Source organism: Melanerpes formicivorus, unplaced genomic scaffold (genome assembly GCF_026170545.1).
Source record: "Melanerpes formicivorus ecotype bairdi unplaced genomic scaffold, bMelFor1.0.p_v2 SCAF_1, whole genome shotgun sequence".
NCBI lineage: Eukaryota > Metazoa > Chordata > Aves > Piciformes > Picidae > Melanerpes > Melanerpes formicivorus.
In genome coordinates, this window is record NW_027142353.1 from 15,964,769 (window position 1) to 15,987,520 (window position 22,752).

Below are 22,752 nucleotides of genomic sequence, written 5' to 3' on the forward strand. Positions count from 1 at the left end.
TCCAAATAAGTTGCTTAAACAAGCTGAAGTTTGCCCTCTGGAAGTCCAAAGTGAGGGTTCTGTTACTGCTCCTCCCTATTTCCCTGCATATTGAAAACTCCACTATCTCATGATTGCTGCACCCTAGACAGCCTCCCACCATCACATCTCCCACCAGCCCTTCTCTATTTGAGAACAGCAGGTCAAGCAGAGCCTGACCCCTGGTAGGCTCACTTAACAGCTGCATCAGGAAGCTGTCCTCTATACACTCTAGGAACCTTCTGGACTGCCTCCTCTCTGCTGAATTAAGTTCCCAGAAGATGTCTGGCAGGTTAAAGTCACTCACAAGGACAAGATCTGATGATCTTGAGACAGCCTCCAGTTACTTGTAGAATATTTCATCTGCCTCCTCATCCTGGTTGAGTGGTCTATAACAGACTCCAATCAGGATGTCAGTTTTGTTAAGCCTCCCTCTGATTTTAACCCACAGGCACTTGATCATGTTCTACGTTCCCTGATATAGATAAATGGATAAATATCTATGAGAGGATGATGTTATTTTTTTTTCTTTATTTTTTTTTCTGTAGCCACAGCAAAGGAGCTAATCAGGTGTGTGAATGTAGGAATTTTATAATGGAAGCCTTTTTTCTCCCTATGTCAAGTCATGAAAGCTATTTGCTCTTTAAAAGAATAGAGTCACGTTAATGTTGCAAACACTTCTGAAGGAAAATCACTTGGCAATATACTGAACAGAGCACATCAGATGTTAAAAAGAAGGCACCCAGGTGCCAATAGGAGGTACTGCAAATTGACAGTCACCCCAAGCCATATGAAACTTCTGGAGGGAGCTGCTGTTGTGGGATGTTAAATCCTGACAGCAGGACTGTCGATTCCTGTCATTTGTAGTTTATGAAAAAAACATTTAATTCAGTTACAGTAAAAATCTTTACATATAAACAGGATTTGCTATCATTTCAATCTGCTACTCAGATGTGATTTCCTATCTATTTGGTACGTAGAACAAGACAGGAAAAATTTTGCTTCGTTTGATGTAGGTTTAAAGAGATCTGATTTATTTTCCCCAATCTGGATAATCCCTCTTGGATTAATCCAAAATGAATTTACAAACAATTGTGAGAAAGATGAAGATATTTTACAGACACACACAACACATGCACACTTAGTAAATTTAGTTGACATAAGAAAGATCTCTAATTAAAATTCTGATAGTAGATATTTAATTGCAGATGCTGTCTACCACAATTAATCAAAATTAATACTTATATATTTTGTCCATTTCTGAAACAGAACTAAGCATAAGGACTATAAGATGCTGTTTGCACACTTTCATGTGGCGATGCCTTTTTCCACAGTCCGTTTGAGAAATGCACACTTGAATGACCAGCTAAGGATGAATTAGGCCTTCCTAAACCATAAGGGGAAGGGAAGGGCTAAGAATAAGTAGTACTAATAGTTTTTTCCAATGCTTCAATGTGCATGGTAGTTACATCAAGCAAGACATGTGACTTTTCTCATCTACAGTTACATCTGTGTAATAACACCATACCAGTCCTTAATCCAATGCCAAACAGCAATATCATCCCCACACCTCCTTCTCACCACTCTGAATAGTAGCAGCAGCAATGGCAATAATGTTGAGGAATGAGATTAAATCTTGTTTCAGCGATGCAGCATGAGGTGTAGATGCCACATATTTTCTTTAATCAAATTAGATTTGAAACTTTTGTTTGCCCTTAAATGCAGAACACATTTACCAGGTTGATTTTCACATTTATATTCCTTATCTAATGCTGATACTTTGATAAGATCGAGTGCTAAAATATGCTCAGCAATGCAACAATACATTCAAAAATTGACAACATCCTGAAGCAAATCATCCTGCAGCTCTCATGATTGCATTTCTACATCATTCCATCTTATTAATTAAATAAACAAGTATAATATTTGTAAGTAGCTGAAACAGTAATAACTTTATTCACTGAAGGCTTTTAGAAATGCTTCTATTTTCCCCCTTATTTTGTGAGCCTGTGAATCATCATTATTTACTAGAACACAAAACTACAACAGTTGATAAATCTTTCACCTTTATAACAGGCAAAGGAGAGGCTAAGAATTTTATGTATCATGTTTGTTTCAGCCTTCTCTCTCTATTAGAGATGACTCCTATTATCTTTCCATGAGAAATCTCTCATTCTAGTAATAAGAAGAGAACATACCACATCATTATTTTCTTTGATGTGACTGCATTCTTCCTAATAATTAGGCCAGATCAGATTTCCACAGGACACATTAGAGCTGACAACCTGTAATCCATCAAGTCCGTTTGAAACCACCCTCATTTGATTTTGCAAAGTTCCTGTGTGTACAAATTGCCTGCTGTGTATGGACATGGATCAAAGTCCTCTCCCACCCAGTATCAGCATCTTTATCAGTATATGAAATTGTATGCAAGGTCTCACCCATCAATTAGCATAAACAGATTCTATATGGAGCAATCTAAATGCACTGCAAAACTCAGATAGATGCATGGCTGTCAACTAATTTGACTATAATGCTCTGAAGTACAAGGAGAAAAGAAAATGTGAAAGTCTTTAAGATGTACAGTCAGTGTCGTGCAGCAGGACTATGAATTCATATTTTCCACATATTGATGCTTTACTTGTTCTTGGGTCAATTGGTATTCTTAGAGTAGTATTTTTCACAGACCCATTAATTCATATTCCTTTGAACAACTTCTTCTCTTTTGTCCTCTCCCTGTCATATATAATGAAATGACAAAATCTGATCTAACAAATTTTAGTTTCCTCAAGGAAACTAAAGTTCTAATCATTCTTCAATTTCTGTTAGCATACACTGAAGATAGGAGTATTAGAAGAGAGATGGAAACTGAAAAGTGATTCAAATTTACAGAGTTATGTTAAAAGCTATAGAAAAAGACATGTTTTAAGAGAGCCTTAGAACTAGAAACTTGGTGGGTTTGGGTTTTGGATTTTGTTCACAGAATTATGTCTTTTAATGTAAAAAGTCTGTTCCCAAAAATGTTAGCTAGATCAGGCCAATTGGATATTCTTGTTATAAAAGTACACAAGTGCCCTTCATATATATTTCTTACCTGAACAGAAGTCATCAGAATATCTATCATACACTGCTTTGCAGTTTCTTTCATCGCACTCACAAGTGTCTCCATGAATATCTCCCCAGTCACCAGTTGGATCCACATCATGACATGTGCATTCCCCACATACACATGTGCCTAGGAAAGAGAGAGGAAAAATGAAACAAAACCAACCAACCAAAAAAACCCCAACAAACCAAAAAACCCCACATCAGACAGTGATGGAAGATTAACTGAGCAATTTAGAGTAATAGTAGCTTGATTATAGGAATTTACACTTGTGAATTTTCTGCTCTCACAGGAGTGCACATTCCAAGCTGCAGGTGTTAATCATGAGCATATGCTCATGTATGATTTAAAACCTTCAATGATTATTTGGTAGTAATACTTCATACCTGCGAGTTGAGTTTCTGTTCAAATGCCTTTTTCTTTTCGCTCTTTTTTGTTTGTTTTGTTTTGTTGTGGGGTTTTTTGTTTGTTTTCTGCTGAGCCTTGTTAAGAATCAACAGAAAAGCACAGAACGTTCTTTGACATCAACAGTAATTTGTCCTGACACTAATGACAATAAAAATCAATGCTGTTTAAATGACTGGGGCTTGGGCACAGTGGATAATTAATGATTGTTAAAGCATAAATATTTAAACTAGATGGGAATCCAAATTCTAATGCAGCTGAAAATGCCTAGATTGTTCTTTACCTAAGAACAATATCAGCAAAGAAATACATCAAATTAATACTTTTCCACAGTGCATATGCAGGACCCAATTGTTGTTTAAAATAAGAAGCAAAATTTGAAATATGGCAGAGACACTAATTTGGCACAACCTTACTCATATACAGAGAACAAGCATCCCAGATACTCAGAAAAGTCAGAACAAAAAAAGATGGTTTCCTTACTCAGAAATCCAAACAAGCTTCAGGGGCATACACTCACTACTTTTTCTGAAATGCTGATAGGCATAAAGATGCAGCTTAACCTTACAGATGTGTACCATTTATTTGCTGAAATGTAGCTGCACATTCTGCTGCTCCACCAAAGCAATTGCTCTCTGATTGAGACTATAGATATGGGGACATTGCCTAAAAATAGAAAGTCTACGCAATCATGATGGTTACATGAAGCAGGAAAATGTGCTGCCATGTTTAGTGCTACAGCTACCAAGACAGCCCCCAAGAAATTTGTATCCAATTTTTGATACTTTCCCAATTCAGTGACATTAATGAAGGAGCAGAAAAATACAACAATCACCACCAAGCAAAAAAGAAACCCAGAAAATGAGAAAATGCCTCTGGTCAATGATTAATTCTTCTGTGAAGGATCCTTCCATAAACTTCAATGTGAATTTGGATCAGTTGTCCTAGATATTGGAATGTGAATCTAAAGATTCACATCTAGTCTGAGCTGTTTGATTAGACAGTTGGTGGAAAGATAAAGACAATTTATCCATCTCTTAGTACTGAAGAAGGCTGGACAGCAAGGTTAGCCTTGATACTTAATTTTTAGAAGGCTCAAGACAGACAAGTTGAACTTCACCTATATCACCAGATGTATAAACACAGACAGATGGGTAAATAGGACTAAAGAGTGTAGAAATATTGTGTTGAAAATCAGCTTTATGCACTTTTTACATGGATAAAATGACAAATACATAAAAGGCTAAAAATACAGCAGTATTCCATGAACATACCTTTTTGCGCAGGAGTTTGTAGCTATTGAGAAGATCAGCTATACTATTAATTGTCATTTCTTCCAAATGCATTGTAAACTAAAAAAAATACTTGTACAGTAACATTTCAAATTTGAAAAATATGGCGCTTTGGCAAGAAGTCATTTTCTCAAGTATGGCATCTCAGATGAAGACATTCCAATATTTATTATTTCCAGAATTACAGAAAATTTGCTGCTAGAGTCCCAAGACCAAATGATCCTCCACAACATCTATATTTGAGCCAAACTTTCCATTTCCTCATAATTAAGAGAAGGGAGTTTTCCAAGCGTTCTCATGATAATTAAATGTTCACACCATAGCAGGTGTTGTAAGTAGAGATGTTTTAAGAGAGGTATCTGAGACTCACACTTATGTTCTCTACTTATGTACTGTAATTATTCTGGACTACTTCCAGGGGGAAAAAAAAATAAAAAATGAAAGGCATGTTTTCTTAACTGTTTGTTCAATGCAACCAAAGACAGTCACTAGTGAAGAAACAGCCTCATTTTGTGTTTTGGGTTGGAGTTTTTTTGTTGTTTGTTTGTTTGTTGTTTTTTTCTTAAAATGGCAAAATTAGATGGCAGTACAGGGTAAAATTCAAATTCCCAAACTTCATGCAAATGAAAACTCATGTATCTAGAAACACAGTGTGAAGTCTACCTTCCCAGCTCTACAGCATTCCACATTGTTACTGAACACTTCTTAGTTGTTTGATTGTCAGGCTGTGCCAGAAACTTAAAGTTTTGTAGTTTTATAGTCCCTATTTAATTGTGGGTCCTTGGTCTTCTTTAAGAGTGAATTGACATACAATCCTGTTGACACTAAAGCACTCAAAGTGAAAAACTTGCTAGTATTTTATTTTGCAGGGATAGGTGTCTTGCTAAACCAGATGTACTAATAAATTATCCTGCTCAAAGGACGAGAGTACCTTGGGTCATCTTAGTTAAAATATGGGTGTGGGTTTGTGTAAGTAAGACACCTATACCTAAGTACAAGTATCTACCAATCAATTTGGAAATGTATATCTAGATTTGAAATAAGTGAGGACAAACTAGAAACTATCAGCAAACACAATCTATGTCCTACACAGAAAATGCATATTGTAAAATAAATATATGTGTAGAAGGAACATGTGAATGACACACCTCTGTTGCTGCAGATTTTGCCATCTGGAGATGTGCATCTTTTCTTGATCTCCCAGGGGGTGATGTCACACTGGAATTCACATTTATCTCCATGCCAACCAGCCTCACAGTAACAGTTTCCACAGTAACACTTTCCATGGCCTTAAGCCAAAACAAATTACATACAGTGAGAAGAGGCAAGCTTTTAAAAGGCATTAACAATTTAACTGTTTCGATTTTTTCTTTTAAAAACTTTTAGTGCTAGAGACAGGATAGGAACAATTTGTAGACTGCATATACCTACATAAAATAATACAAAGCCTATTGGAATATTACTTTTCCACAAGTAAATTTTAGAATATTTTAATTTAATCTCTGATTAAATCAGTAAACACAGACACACAAGAGAGGGAGAAAATCCGTACTTTTATGTTTGTAAGCTTATTTTTTTGAAACTCTGCAAATAAATTTTGAAGATGTTATGAATAGCAAGCAAAATTTAAGCAGAGCTTTAGATAGTGAGACAGCACACATTTGACCACAGTACTTCACATATCTAAGAAAGGGTTGTATGTTCTTGATGACTCAGATAAATCCATCAAAGGAACCTTGTCTACTTTGTAGACAAACTGAGTACATTGTACATAGCTTCCCTTCTGACCTGTTAAAATATTTTGAACACGAATGAGAAAGCTGAAGAAAGATGAGAGTTGGTAAAATGAACCTTTTAGATGTTCATTTAACATACACTTCTACTTAACTAGCTCCTTAACATTTTGATGCATTAAGGTACTTCTGCCATGTGCATGGCATAAAGCATTTAAGTAGCTGCAACTGTATCTTAACTTTACTGTTTCCTAGAAATATCAGTTCAGGATCTTGTCCTTTTCTCCCTTCTATTTATGTTAAGTTTAGAAGACCTAGCTGTCTCTATCAGACTAGTTCAGTCTGGGGGAAGGGGCTGAAATCAGTCCCCCCAGACAGGAGACTGAGGGTAGTAAGCTGGAGCCAGGGGTGAAACCAGCAGCCCAGCTGAAGTGCATGTACACTAATGGATAGAGTACGGGTAACAAACAAGAGGAGCTGGAAGACTTGTCACAGCAGGAAAGTTATGATGTAGTTGCCATCACAGAAACATGGTGGGATGACTCACATGACTGGAGCACTGTAATTGACGGCTACAGGCTCTTCAGGACAGACAGGTGAGGGAGAAGGGGTGGAGGGGTGGCCCTGTACATCAAGGAGGCTCTAGGTGCCATGGAATTAGGGATTAAGGATAATCAAACTGAGTTCCTGTGGATGAGAATTAGAGGGAAGGCCAACAAGGCTGACATTCTGTTTGGAGTCTGTTATAGACCACCCAACCAGGATGAAGAGGTTGATGAATTATTCTATAGGCAGCTAGATGCTGTCTCAGGATCGCCAGACCTTGTTCTTATGGGTGACTTTAACCTGACTGTTATCTGCTAGGAACTCAACACAGAAGAGAGAAGGCAGTCTAGAAGGTTCTTACAGTGTATGGAGGATAGCTTCATATCCCAGGTGCTGTGTGAGCCTACCAGGGGTAAGGCTTTGCTTGACCTTGTTTTTTACAAACAGAGAAGGGCTGATGGGAGATGTGGTGGCTGGAGGCTGTCTGGGATTCAGCGATGTGACCATGAAATAATGGGTTTCAATATGTAGCCAAGCTAAGAGGGGCAGCAACAAAACGTCCACTCTGGATTTCTGGAGGGCAGATTTCAGGTTACTCAAGGAACTAAATCAGAAGGCACCTTGGGAGACAGCCCTTAAAAACAAAGGGCTCTAGGAGGGCTGGACCTGCTTCAAGGAAGAACTCTTGAAGGCTCAGGAACAGGCTGTACCAATGTGCTGGAAGATGAGCCGCTGGGGCAGATGGCCAGCCTGGATGGGCAATGAACTTCTGGGTGTATTAAAGAAAAAAAAGAGTTTGTGTCATCTGTGGAAGAAAGGTGAGGTAACCCATGGAATGTTTAAGGATGTTGCTAGGTCATGCAAGAAAAAAATTAGAGAGGCAAAATCCCATTTAGAGCTTAGACTGGCCTCTGCTGTGAAGGACAACAAAAAATCCTTCTATAAATATATTAATGGCAAGAGGAGCGGCAAGGACAACCTCCACTCCTTGGTGGACATGGAGGGGAATATTGTAACTAAAGATGAGGGAAAGGCAGAGGTACTTAACACCTTCTTTGCCTCAAATTTTAATAGCAGGATAGCTTGTCTTCTGGACAACTGGCCTCCTGAGCTGGCAGATAGAGGTAGGAAGCAGTATAGTTCCCATGTAATTCAGGAGGAAGTAGTTAAAGACCTCCCACAAGTCCGTGGGACGGGATGGGTTCCATCCTAGGGTGGTGAGAGTGCTGGCAGATGAGCTGGCCAAGCCACTCTCCATCATTTTTCAGCAGTCCTGGCTCACTGGAGAGGTCTCAGATGACTGGAAACCAGCCAATGTGGTGTCCATCCACAAGAAGGGCAAGAAAGTGTAACCAGGGAATTACAGACCTGTCAGCCTGACCTCAGTGCCAGGCAAGATTATGAACAGGTCATCTTGAATGCAATCACACAGCATCTACAGGATGGCCAAGGGCTCAGGCCCAGCCAGCATGGATTTAGGAAGAGCAGGTCCTGCCTGACCAACCTGATCTCCTTCTGTGACCAGGTGACCCACCTGGTGGATGTGGGGAAGGCTGTGGATTTAGTCTACCTGGACTTCAGCAAGATCTTTGATACTATCCCCCACAGCAAACTCCTGGCCAAGCTGTCAGCTTGTGGCTTGGCTGCTGGGTTAGGAAGTGGCTGGAGGGCTGAGCCCAGAGACTGGTGGTGAATGGTGCCACATCCAGCTGGCAGCCAGTCACTAGTGGTGTCCCCCAGGGATCAGTTCTGGGACCCATGCTCTTTAATATCTTTATTGATGATCTCAATGAGTGGATTGAGTCCATCATCAGTAAATTTACAGATGACACCAGGCTGGGGGCAGGTGTTGATCTGTTAGAGGGTAGGAGAGCTCTGCAGAGGGACCTTGAGAGGCTGGACTGATGGGCAGAGTCCAAGGCATGAGATTTAACACATCTAAGTGCCAGGTTCTACACATTGGCCACAACAACCCCATGCAATGCTACAGGCTGGGGTCAGAGTGGCTGGAGAGCAGCCAGGCAGAAAGGGACCCTGGGGGTAATGAGATAGCTGGTGTTGCTTAGCCTGGAGAAGAGGAGGCTCAGGGGAAACCTTATTGCTCTCTCCAACTACCTGAAGGGAGGTTGTAGCCAGGTGGAGTTTCATGTCTTCTCCCAGGCAACCAGCATCAGAACAAGAGGACACAGTCTCAAGCTGCACCAGGGGAGGTTTAGGCTGGATGTTAGGAAGAAGTTCTTCACAGAAAGAGTGATTTGCCATTCGAATGTGCTGCCCATGGAGGCAGTGGAGTCACCATCACTGGAGGTGTTTAGGAAGAAACTGGATGGGGTGCTTGCTGCCATGGTTTAGTTGATTAGATGGTGTTGGATGATAGGTTGGACTCGATGATCTCGAAGGTCTTTTCCAATCTGGTTAATTCTATTCTATTCTATTTATATCCCCACCTATCAAGACTGCATTACTGTACTAAAACCAAGCTACAACTCAATTCCAAAGTTTATGCAACCTCAAATAAAATGTGCTACGGGCAGATAATTGATAAAATTCCAACTGAGATTGGAAAACCCTAACACATCTTTGTAACTCTGCCCTACCTAATAATTTATTAGCTTTAAAGAATGCATTCCCTTTGTGCAAAAACTAAAATATATGTTACCTATATCTCAGCATGGTATTCTAGGCCTTTGGAGGATAAAATCCCAGTCCACAGCTGCAAACTTTAGGAACATGCACATAAATACAAACTTTCTTTTTTTTTTTCGCTAGTTTAATCCTCCTGAGTTGGTTTTCTTTGGAGACAATTAAAATCTTCAAGACTTATCTATACCTTCAAGAGCAATAAAGCTACACAAAATGAGCAAGTACAACAGACAATGATTAGTTTCACTCTCTCTCCCTGGACAGTATCCAGGGGGCATTGCCAGCTAAGGAGGACAGGTTTGGAATGCTTTTTCTTCAGTACTTCTTAAATAGACTTAAGTGATTCCTGTGGAAGGAAAGATGGCATAAAGGCTTTTAAAGGAGACATCAGGATGGGAGAGAAAAAACAATAACCAGATAGGCATGTGTGGTCTTCTTTTCTGTGATGAAATTATGTACCTTTGACCTTCAGTTCACAGAATCACAGAATTATTGACGGTGAAATAGACCTCTGAGATCATAAAGTTCAGTTCACATGCTGGCCATTTTTTATGCATAAAGCTTTGTTCAATATAGGTTTTGTATTATAGCTGTTGGTGGTTGGAAAGCAAAGCAAAATCCAACACTCAACCTACGTGCATAAAATTTGTATCTTACAGTAACCTAAGTAAGTAGAGCACACCATTAATTTATATCTTCGTCAGTAGGCTCCAAATCTTACATAAGGTGTCAGGTTTTTACACTGATGAATCACAGACGTTAAAGACTTGAATCTACCAAAATTTTCTTTATCCTTTGATTTTTGCATATACACAACACTAGTTTTTGCAGAGATAAGTCTCCTTCTATGAAACAAGGGGAAATAAAAACAACAATATAAACCAGCAGCAACACCAGTGGCGGAAGAAAACAGACAAACAAACAACAGAAAAAAACAAAAACCCCACATAACAAAAACAGCAGAAAGATAATTCCTTGAACTACATAAATTGTACATTTTGTCATATTTAGTATCATATGTAATCATCACAAGTAAATATAAATGGAATCACTGGAACATATGAATTATTGTTCTCCATTCATTTTTTAGGTAGTTGTTGGAAATATTGGACACCGCTCCTGGATTTGAACTTCAGAGGACCAATTTGTTTAGCCCAACTTAAAACCCCTACTTAATCCTATGGAAAAAAAGTTCTTTACACTTTCAAAGGCACTTAAATAAAATTTATTTTGTTCTCTGTTTAAGGACAAAGACATAAAACTATTTTACATAATTAGTCTCTCTCTTTGTACACATATCCACAGCAAGCATAATAATCAGAGTATGAGCAGTCTAAGAGCAATTTTGAACCCTCCTGTGTGGATACAGACACAATACGCATGTCTTCAGCTTGAAAAATATTTGTCTCAATTCCCAGCTCAGGAACAAGCCTCCCTAGTAATACAGCCAACAGCATTTATAATTCCATAATGGTGCTTGTTGCACAATCTTTAATTGTCAAGTTCCTAGCTTATAATGAAATGAAAACACAGCTTGAATTTTGGTTGATTTTCTATCAGCAGTTTATTCTCTTATTCTCTTGCAGTTCCTACCATAGATGAAAGTTTTCTTCATTGATTCCTTTCTCCTTTTTTCTTGAGAATTCTCATTTTATATTTGTTTTACATTTTTTGTTTCCTTGACAAAATTTTTATGTCCTGCATCTTGCTCTCCTTTGTGCCACAAAGCATTAACATTTCTTGTATTCCACCAAAGACAGATGCACTAAGCTCTGAATTATCTTACTGAATTACCTTGCATAATCCTCTTTGCAGTTCTTCTAAAAACAGGAGGGTATCACAGGATTCCTTCATTCTTTAACCTCCTGCTTAGCTCATTTTTGCATCTGAAACTCTCATGTAGAATTTGCAAGCTAAACTTTTAAGTCCTACGTTCTGTGACTGTTTGAAGCTGTGCTTTTAAGAAAGAGACAGTGCTGGGACACTCTGGCTGAATGTTTTGGAATAATAACAAAAACAATCAGATATTCTAAATGAATTTCATTGGTAGATTGGTAGAAGGCAGTTTTAAGTTTTAGCGTAGCTGGAACTTTCCTCAGTTCGCTCCTTTCCTCCTCCCTTTCCAGCTCATCTGCTTCTGGGCTCCCTGCCAGAGTGACCTTGACCAGATAAGCATGAAGCCTACTAATATTCTGCTTTATTAATAACTGCTCTTTTTCTCTCTTTCTAACCCTCTTTGGGAAAAAAGGGGAGAGAATGGGGTTCGGGGGGGGGGGGAACCCTCCTCCAGAGGGAATTTCGTTCCTGTATTTTTTTTTTGTTTTTTTACTTTGCTGTATATTTCTGTATATATGTTGTAAATACTGTACACAATTTACATATCCTGCATTTTCCAAATTACTTGTAAAATACAGCATTTTTCCTTGCTTCTCTGGTTGGGCTAGCTGTGGTTTTTCTTCCTCTTCGTGGGGGAGAGGAGGCTGGGCCTTCTCTCCAAACCACCACACATTCTTAAAGACATTCTATAGCACTGCACAAATAATTTTGTAACAGTATCTGTTAATCTTCAACATTCTCTTTGTACTCACTAAAATACATACCTGTACAAATCTCTTCTGTCTCATCATCTATGCATTCTCTGTCATCACATTCACAAAATTTACCGTAGACAAGTCCATTTCCTTCTGAGTTTGCACATTTACACCTGCCACACTCACATGTGCCTGTAAAGAATTGATACAGTACTCAATAATTGCAGTTTAGGAAAAGAGTTGCATTAGTCTGTCAGAGATGGTATGTCTTCTATTCCTGAGAAGGCACTGAAACTTAAAGATTATGCAGTCAAATAAAGAGACACAAACAATCTGTATCAACAAAAAAGTGTAATCTTAGCTGCAAGTGCTTGCAATATTCCTAAGTAAAATTTGCTCCTAGAGTAGTTTGCCTGACTTCATGCAACCAAAGTACCCTGGCAGAGAAACAACCAAGGGTGTTGATCAACAGCAAGCTGAATATCATACAGCAGTGTGCTCAGGGGGCCTGGCTTGTATCAGGAACAGTATAACAACAGGAGAAGGGAAATTGTTGTCTCTGTCTTTACTCAGCACTGGTGAAGCCAGACCTTGAGTACTGTGTTCAGTTTTGGGGTCCTCACCAGAATACAGACACTGAGGTCCTAGGGCAGGTCCAGAGAAAGGCAAAGCTGGTGAAAGGTGTGAAAAACAGGTCTTAGGAGACATGGCTGATTGTATAGTCTGGAGAAAAGAAAGCTAAGAGGAGACCTTATCATTCTCTACAACTGCCTGGAAGGAGGTTGTAGAAGGTGGGCATCAGTCTCTTCTCCCTAGTAAAAATGATAGGACAGGAGAAAATGGCTTCAGGTTGCACCAGGGGAGGTTTAGATGGGATTCTTGACTGAAAGGGTTATCAAACACTGGAATGGACTGCCAAGGGATAGAGAGTCCCCATTTCTGAAAGTGTTTAAAAGAGGTATACATGTGATGCCTAAGGGACACTGTTTAGCACCAGACTCCATAGAGTTAGATAATGGTTGGACTTAATCTTCAAGGTCTTTTCCAACTGGAACAATGTTAGGAGTCTATAAGAGCCTAGCATCTCTGTAGTAAGTCCCACAAATCCTTTGGGTTCTTGGTTCAAGTTAGTAACTAACTTGTGAGAAGTTTAGTTGTAGAAAAATTTATGGACCCAGACAGAAACTGACTATCAGCAAACAGAACTGGGGTTCTTGCAACATTTCTTCCTTGGAGATGAACATAATGAAAAATCTGTAAGGTAGTTTCTGATCTCAAACTTTGATGGGCAGCAAATGCCCTTGAAAATTTTACTGTTCTTCAGTGAAGTCATCTAAGGGGCTATTTCTTGTTCATCTGATTATTATTATTTTAAGGAAATGACTTCCTGTTTAGGTTAGGATGAGTTATAGAATTACAGAATTAGAGAAAAGAGTGACCAAAACAGAGAACTGAAGACAAAACTATCCCATTAAAATGATTCAGCAGATCTTCTGCAAGTGGTTTTTAATAATCATCATTACAGCTCAAAAATGTCTTTAAAAAATGTAGCGCTTAAGTATCCTGAGAAAAATATTTGCAAATATCATTTCCATATGTTATAAACATAAAACAACAACAAAATAATTTCATCACTGTATTAATGCAATTACCACAACCTTTTGATGGGCAAAATACATGCCATAGTTGCAGTTTCATCAACCCAGAACAGCTATGGAAAAACTAGAGTACTGAAGTAAGCATTCTGAATCAATGCATATCATATACACAGGAACAGACCTATAGGAAAATTAAACATTTTAGTATACAGACAGTTATTCCTCAGTCTCTGGAAATGTGCTTTACAGAATTCCTAATTAGAGCAAAAATTACATTGATTTGAGATAACACAGAGAGAACACCAAGCCATCAAAAATAACAAAAGACACCTTACCTGCACCAGAACAGATGATATCTTGAGAATTCTTGCACATTTCATTGCTTTTCTTTCGTGTAAGGTTACAAGTAGTTGGATACTGACAAGCTTCACCATACCATCCTTCATCACATTTGCACTTCCCACAGTCACACTTCCCATGGCCTAGCAAAGGAAGGTAAGATTGTGTCAAGTCCTTTTTCCATTCAGAAAGCAGCATTTTTAAATGCAACTTTAAAAAATGGTTTCTATCAATTATAGATTTAAATGAACATGATTAGCTTCATTTAACACATCACATGCAATCAAAAATAGAAATAAATAAATATGATCCTCTATATGAGGAGTCACCAGAAATCACCACAACTTTGAAATTTATTTCATTTTGGCAGGTCTGTATGTGAATTATTACTTCAAGAAGTAATATAGAAGAAAAACATCCACTGTGGGCTTTCTTACTGCTTTAATTTATAGATAATTCCCATATTTGTCTACTGTTATTATTAACACAGTGGAACATCAAAAGACTTCATTCACCTCTGTGGCCAGCTGTAGGCAAGGAATTGCTAGAAAATGCAGCCTGAGAAGATGGGGTAGAATAGAATAGAATAGAATAGAATAGAATAGAATAGAATAGAATAGAATAGACCAGACCAGACCAGACCAGACCAGACCAGACCAGGTTGGAAGAGACCTTCAAGATCATCGAGTCCAACTTATCATCCAACACCACCTAATCAACTAAACCATGCAACCAAGCACCCTATCAAGTCTCCTCCTGAACACCTCCAGTGATGGTGACTCTTCCACCTCCTCAGGCAGCCCGTTCCAATGGGCAATCACTCTCTCTGTGTAAAACTTCCTCCTAACCTCCAGCCTAAACCTCCCTTGGTGCAGCTCATTCTGGTACTCTTGCTCTGGTACTGGTTGCCTGGGAGAAGAGACCAATCTCTGCCTGTCTACAACTTCCCTTAAGGTAGTTGTAGACAGCAATAAAGTCACCCCTGAGTCTCCTCTTCTCCAGGCTAAGCAAGCCCAGCTCCCTCAGCCTCTCCTCATAGGGCTTGTGTTCCAAGCCCCTCACCAACTTTGTTGCCCTTCTCTGGACACGCTCCAGCAACTCAGCATCTTTCCTAAACTGAGGGGCCCAGAACTGGACACAGTACTCAAGGTGTAGCCTAACCAGTGCAGTGTACAGGGGCAGAATGACCTCCCTGTTCCTGCTGGCCACACTGTTCCTGATACAGGCCAGGATGCCATTGGCCCTCCTGGCCGCCTGGGCACACTGCAGGCTGATGTTCAGCCTACCATCAACCAGCACTCCCACGTCCCTCTCTGCCTGGTCGCTCTCCAGCCACTCTGACCCCAGCCTGTAGCACTGCATGGGGTTGTTGAGGCCGATGTGCAGAACCCGGCACTTGGATGTGTTAAATCTCATGCCATTGCTAACAACCCTGAAAAGGATGATGGAAAGGGTGTGGCAGCACGCAATAAATCCCTCACACATTAGCAGCTGCAGCTCCTTCCTCTACTGAAAGTTGCAAATCCTTCTTCATAAAGCCTCCTGAAACTACTGGTCCCTTTAGCTCCTCAAAACTGGATTTTTGTCTTCAAATGTTGACACAACATTGTCAATGTAGTATGTTTTTATAATTACAGGACTACATTTACTTATGATTATTTGCTATGTGCCAAGTATTTTGAAGAACCAACACTGCTCCTCATTCTATTAGGATATGATGTGCTAGCATACTATCAGTTGAATCTACATTTCATTTGTTTGTTGTGTTTATATTAAGCCCATATATGGAGCTAAACTATAGCAGTTGCACTATTGCCCAATAGCTCCCTCACCAGCAGAGAAGAGGAATCAGGAAAAGAAGAAGACAGGGTAGACTGAAAATGGATTTTATGAAATAGCCAAATTGATACCAATATCAATACACGACATATAAAGTTATCCTCAGCCCAGCAATCACAATACCTCATAAGGCAAGCTTTAACAGGAAGAGAGCAAAGAAGAGCCATAAAGAAGAACCCAAGCAGAAAGCTCCCTTCTCCTTACCAAACTTCCTTCTTTATGCTGAGTGTGATGCCCATTGTATGGGATATACCTGTGAGCCAACTCAATTAGCTGCCCTTGCTCACTCAGAACTGCTAATAGCTGACAGCCTGTGATTGTCACAGTAAAATTGGGACAAATATGTTGCTTAAAATTTGTAATGTTATCTAATAACATGAAGAGTTATAAAAGTAAGGATGTCTGGTTTTCCAAATTCTTTAGTTTTCTTGAAAAATGCTCAAATATAGAGGTGAATTTACAATTTGCACTATATAAAACTCCATGTTTGGTATCATGTTCCACACTAAATTCCAGGTGCAAGTTTCTACCACCTCATTAAATGTAAAAACAATTGCAAATTTTCTAAACCAGAACATTCAATTTAAAAATAAATACCATTTGAATTAATACCTGATTGACAGAAGATTCCCTTCCAAACACTACATCTCAAAAATAGATTCTTAGGGCCGTCTATTTTAAATGCATCTGTTGCCTGCAGTTATAGTCAACTGCCTGAAAATACAAGCCCAGTCTGCTTCCCATAAGGGACTTAAATAAGTATTGTAAATAGAAAATTTTAATGAGAGAAAGGACTATCATTTGTTGCTCAATAAAATTTTTCTTGCCTTTCAATATAGTCCTACGACCATTTTTTCCATACCTGAAAAAAACACCATGGTTCAAACTTATATGAAAGAATCATACTAGTTCTTGTTTTGAAACAGAAATTTCCACCTTAAAATATGCTGAATAACACTCTGTTGGTAAAGGACAAGAAAATAATAGTTGGATATAAAATACAAAACAAGAACCTACTATTGTAATTACTCTGCTTCACTAACAGGTGACACTACAGAAAATGCTGGCAGATCCTAGGATAGTTTAAAAATTCTAAAGACCAAACATAACCATCTGCATGCATTCTCCTTCCTTTCATGGGTTACTTATTATAATGACTTTACATTGTCCATGTTAAATACTACTGTGATTTCAGAGTTCATTGTCTGCTGGTGAAGAAAAGATGCTCTAATAAAAAGAGGACTTATTTTTCCATTTCCATGTCTATATAACAGAGTAAGGCAAAAGTCATTGCTGGTTAGTCCTGATAACCCAGCAGCACTAAGCTCTCTTAGTCACAGATGATTAATCTCACATATGGTGGATAAAAGAAAAAAAAATCATTTAAAGTTATAGAGCCAGTTAAAAGAAATTTAATGAAAAATTTCCTTCCATACAGAGCAGCTTCTTGGCTTTCTTTAACCAGAAAATACAAAAAAATAAAATAATGACATTAAATCAAAAGAAATAATGGAAGTTGTGTTGCATGCAATGGAAAGCAGCTATAAGGAATTTAACTAATATGCACAAATGATTGACACCTTGACTGCTCCCTTTAAATACCCTAATTTTGTCAGTTGGCATATAATAAGCAATGATAAGTTTCTGCTCAAAAAATTTGGTTGAGAAGACTCTACTGAAGTACAGGAGGCCATATAACTTCCTGCAATAGCTTATATCTTCCCCACAGCACAGGCAATTCAGGAGATCTGCAAGTCTGTTTGGCATAGTAATTCCGTTCTTAGTTATTTCCCACATCCAGATGTACTATCTTCCTCATGGGAAAAATACTGACCTGATGAACTATATAGCAAGTATTTGATAAGGTGTAAGAAAATTGTAGAGGGTACAGAAGGTTTCTAATTTGTTTCAGATTGTTTTCAAGAAGATTTGTGTGTAGCATTGTAAATAAATTTCTGTATTATTAGTTAGAAAGTAAATAACATTATAGAACGGAATGGAATGGAATGGCATGGAATGGAATGGAATGTGTGACCGTTTGAGGTGGTGCCTTTAACAAAGGGATACTATGGCCGAATGTTTGTAAACGAAAGATGGATCTAAACTAATTTCATTGGTAGGTTGGGAGGAAGCACCTTTTGAACTGGGAGTACAGCAGCTTTCTGGTCAGTCTTGCTTTCTCCCTTTTGCAGCTCACAGCTTTCTGGGCTTTCGGCCAGGCTTCACCTTGAAGCAGATAAAAGCGTGAGGCCTCTTCCAACATTCTAACACATAGCTGCTTTTTAATTAACAGTTTCTCTTTTTCTCTCTTTCTAACCCTCTTTTGGGGAAAGGGGGAGAGAAGGGGGAGCAGGGGTGGGGAACCTCCCCTAGTGCAGCTTGAGACTGTGTCCTCTTGTTCTGGTTGATGGGGAAAAGAGATCAACCCCTTCCTGGCTACAACCTCCCTTCAGGTAGTTGGAGAGAGCAATAAGGTTTCCCCTGAGCCTCCTCTTCTCCAGGCTAAGCAACCCCAGCTCTCTCAGCCTTCCAGGTAGACTACACCCACAGCCTTCCCCACATCCACCAGGCAGTCACCAGATCATAGAAGGAGATCAGGTTGGTCAGGCAGGACCTGCCCTTCCTAAATCCATGCTGGCTGGGCCTGAGCCCTTGGCCATCCTGTAGGTGCTATGTGATTGCACTCAACATGACCTGTTCCATAATCTTGCCTAGCACAGAGGTCAGGCTGACAGGTCTGTAATTCCCTGGTTCCTCTTTCTTGCCCTTCTTGTGGATTGGCATCATGTTGGACAGCTTCCAGTCATCTGGGACCTCTCCAGTGAGCCAGGACTGCTGAAAAATGATGGAGAGCAGCTTGGCCAGCTCATCTGCCAGTTCTCTCAGCACCCTAGGACGGATCCCATCCAGTCCCATGGACTTGTGGGGATCCAAGCATCTAAGGAGGCCTTTAACTACTTCCTCCTGGATCACAGGGGAACTATACTGCTCCCTGCCTCTATCTGCCAGCTCAGGAGGCCAGTTGTCCAGAAGACAACCTATTCTGCTATTAAAATTTGAGGCAAAGAAGGTGTTAAGTACCTCTGCCTTTTCCTCATCTTTTCTTACTATGTTCCCCTCCGTGTCCACCAAGGAGTGGAGGTTGTCCTTGCCCCTCCTCTTGCTGTTAATATATTTATAGAGGGATTTTTTGCTGTCCTTCACAGCAGTGGCCAGTCTAAGCTCTAAATGGGATTTTGTCCCTCTAATTTTTTTCCTGCATGACCTAGCAACATCCTTAAACATTCCATGGGTTACCTCACCTTTCTTCCAAAGATGACACAAACTCTTTTTTTTCCCTTAATTCACTCAGAAGTTCATTGCCCATCCAGGCTGGCCATCTGCCCCAGCGGCTCATCTTCCAGCACATTGGTACAGCCTGTTCCTGAGCCTTCAAGTATTCTTCCTTGAAGTAGGTCCAGCCCTCCTGGACCCCTTTGTGTTTAAGGGCTGTCTCCCAAGGTACCTTCTGATTTAGTTCCTTGAGTAACCTGAAGTCTGCCCTCCAGTCGTCCAGAGTGGACGTTTTGTTGCTGCCCCTCTTAGCTTGACTGCATATTGAAAACTCAATTATTTCATGGTTGCTGAACCCCAGACAGCCTCCAACCACCACATCACCCACCAGCCCTTCTCTATTTGTAAAAACAAGGTCAAGCAGAACCTTACCCCTGGTAGGCTCACACAGCACCTGGGATATGAAGCTATCCTACATACACTTAGGTGTATGTAGGTTCTTAAACCTTCCAGACTGCCTTATCTCTGCTGTGTTAAGTTCCCAGCATATATCAGGCAGGTTAAAGTCGCCCATAAGAACAAGGTCTGGTGATCTTGAGACAGCCTCCACCTGCCTACAGAATGATTCATCAACTTCTTCATCCTGGTTGGGTGGTGTGTAACAGACTCCACTCAGGATGTCTGCCTTGTTGGTCTTCCCTCCTATTCTCACCCACAGGCACTGAACCTGATCAACCTTGACCTCTGATTCTATGGTATCTAGTGACTCCTTTATGTACAGGGCCACCCCTTCACCCCTTCTCCCTCTCTCCCTGGCCTGTCTCACATGAAGAGCCTGTAACCAAATAGTAAGTATTAAGGAATTATTAGCACTATGAAAACTGAGGTGATATTGTAATTTCCCAGAAAATTAAATCTACCGATAAGGGGTACAGTCAGGTATCTGGGGATGTGACACATTACACAACAAAAGTAAGCTGCAAGACCTTACTAAACAGTTGGTCAAGAAATTTGTATCTCAGAGAAAGTGATGACATATTTATCTGCTTTTTTAAAAGATGGCTGTAATTTGAATAAATGGTAAACATTTTAAAAATCAGAATTTCACTTTTAAAATACCTGTCAATAAAGGAAATAATGAAGCCTCAAGGAAGTGCTAGAATTCCTTTAAGAAAAAGGGTGTGGGCTGTGAATAAAATACAGCTTCCAACGTGTGGAAAAACCTTTTTATAGAAAGGGACTCCATTTCCAACTAGATGAGCAGTCACCTCAGAGAGTATATCTGGGGTATGCAGAAAGCTCATAGGGTGGAAAATGAAACCAATATGCAAGGAAAACTGTCAGATGTCAGAAAATAGATGGAGAAAGTGAGAAGAGAAAATGTTAAGCAGGGTCAGATCTTGCAAAACTGCAAGTACTAAAATGTACTTTCATCATCCAAATAGGAAGAAAACAAGAGAAGGACTGGCTTCACCAAGGAGAAAAAAGCCGTTAAGGTTAAAGATAATTTATAGAAAGTTCAAAACAAAATTAATATGGGAATGTTGAATACAGTAGCTATTGCAGTGTGGCTAATGATACAGACTGTGGCTATGAAAATTACTCTTCTAAGATGAAAGCAAAACAAAGACATAAAAATATTTTTAAGGAAATGTCTAGACCAGGAGGGCAACACCCCACAATCTTTAAATACTTGCACATGAAACGGTAGTTTAATAACAAAGTCTTCTAATTAATCTATCTGGCTGGCAATCAAATGTCTGAAAAAAATTTGAAAACTAACTTGTTTGTCTTTTAAGAAGAAAGGATGTGTATGATCCAGGCAACATAAAAACAAGTGGCTCTGACCTCATAAGCTAAGTAAAGATTTGAAACAAATTATGAAGCATTGCATAGCTAGAGACACTGAAGTAATGAAAAATGGGGTATACTTGTTAATAGCTTTATCCCCAAAATAGACTATCATTGTGCCAAGTTAACCTGGCATCTCTTTATAAGATAACTGAAATTTTAAGAAAAAGAGCACAGGATACAATGGCACTTGGGGAAAAAGTGGATGCAATGCCACTTGGATAAGGCACCCCAGAAATATAAAAGAATTACAACTTGGCTTAAGAGGAGAAAACAACGTTAGGGCCAAAAGTGATATTACTGGGATGTTTCAAAGGGTGTTTTTAGAATCAAATATGTTTTGCTGACAATGATACAAACATTCAGAGTATGCTAGCTGCACTTGCCACTGGCACAAACCTGTAAACCTTCAGTAGAAAGGTGAAGAATGGAACATTATATAGAATGAGCTGGACTAACAGTCTGAAGGCCTGAAGTAAAAAAAGTGGAAATACAAAGCTCAGAGTCACACACCAGGGACCGGGAAAGAATGCCGTAAGCTAAGGACTCCTCAATTGAAAACAAGAGCCTAAGTGTACACTCATGTCAGCCCTAGAAACACAGCATGATAAAGTATTTAGCTGAAAAGAATCTGAGAAATACCTGTTTAAGATATATCAGTAGGGACAAGAAGAGGTAGAAAAGCTGCATTTTTCAAATGCTACTACACACAACTTATGTAAAATGGTCATGGGTCCAGTTTATGCCGGAAAACTCAAAAACTTAGAAGAATGAATCAAGTTTTCCAGGGAAAAGACTCACAGAATTTTAGCCACTTGCAAAATTGCAATAAACCAGAAATTAAAACATCTCAGCTGAAAAAATGTAATTTGAACCAAAATCATTTGGCTCTGATTACAGGATCGTTCCCTTAAAAACTGTTAACCACATCCAAAGTACATTCTAAGAATGTTTTTGCCCTACACATTTGCATGTCTGTAGTTCTAAATCCACATCTGAACTATATGTATTCAAGCCACCAGTTATAAAGACTGATTTCACTGGGATCTATCTGTTAACCATGATGAGATAAAAAGGCACTTCAGAGTGACTTAGGTCCTGCATGGGCTGAATAGTCCTCAGTGGTTGGCTGTCGTTCTTCACAAAATGACTGTGAAACATACAGTGCATGAGTAAAATACCCAAACTTGCCTGATGGGACTTTGGAATTTGGTGCATCATTAAATATGTGCACACACAAATAAAGATTTGTTCGTTTATTTTCTTTTGTTTCACTTATCTATACAATAATCTGTGTTGGATCTTAAATATTCTGGCACACTTGGAATAAAAAAGGAGAAAGATGTCAGGTTAGTTATAGGTTGAGCTCTACCAGTTTATGGAAACAATAACATGACACAATTATTGTGTAAACTGAATTTCAATTTTGCTTGTATATGCTGCGGGCATATACAAATTGTAGCGTTCGGCAGTGCTACTGCTATTTCTGTGTTTCCCAATGGAAAGATACTCTCCACCTTTGCACCAGATTTAGTTGATTATTTTTATTTCACACTAATATTCACTGTGGCTGAAAGC

The 22,752-nt window shown here is 39.3% G+C and overlaps 1 protein-coding gene across 1 annotated transcript in view; it reads right to left on the reverse strand.

The window, feature by feature from the left end:
* ITGBL1 (integrin subunit beta like 1) overlaps positions 1-22,752 on the reverse strand; it is a 175,057-nt gene that overhangs the window by 95,075 nt on the left and 57,230 nt on the right. The window contains exons 3-6 of the mRNA XM_068162690.1: positions 14,208-14,354; positions 12,344-12,466; positions 5,970-6,110; positions 3,113-3,253 (exon numbers count right to left, since the gene is read on the reverse strand). Of these exons, the coding sequence (XP_068018791.1) occupies positions 3,113-3,253; positions 5,970-6,110; positions 12,344-12,466; positions 14,208-14,354 (552 nt within the window). The remainder of the gene's footprint in view (positions 1-3,112; positions 3,254-5,969; positions 6,111-12,343; positions 12,467-14,207; positions 14,355-22,752) is intronic.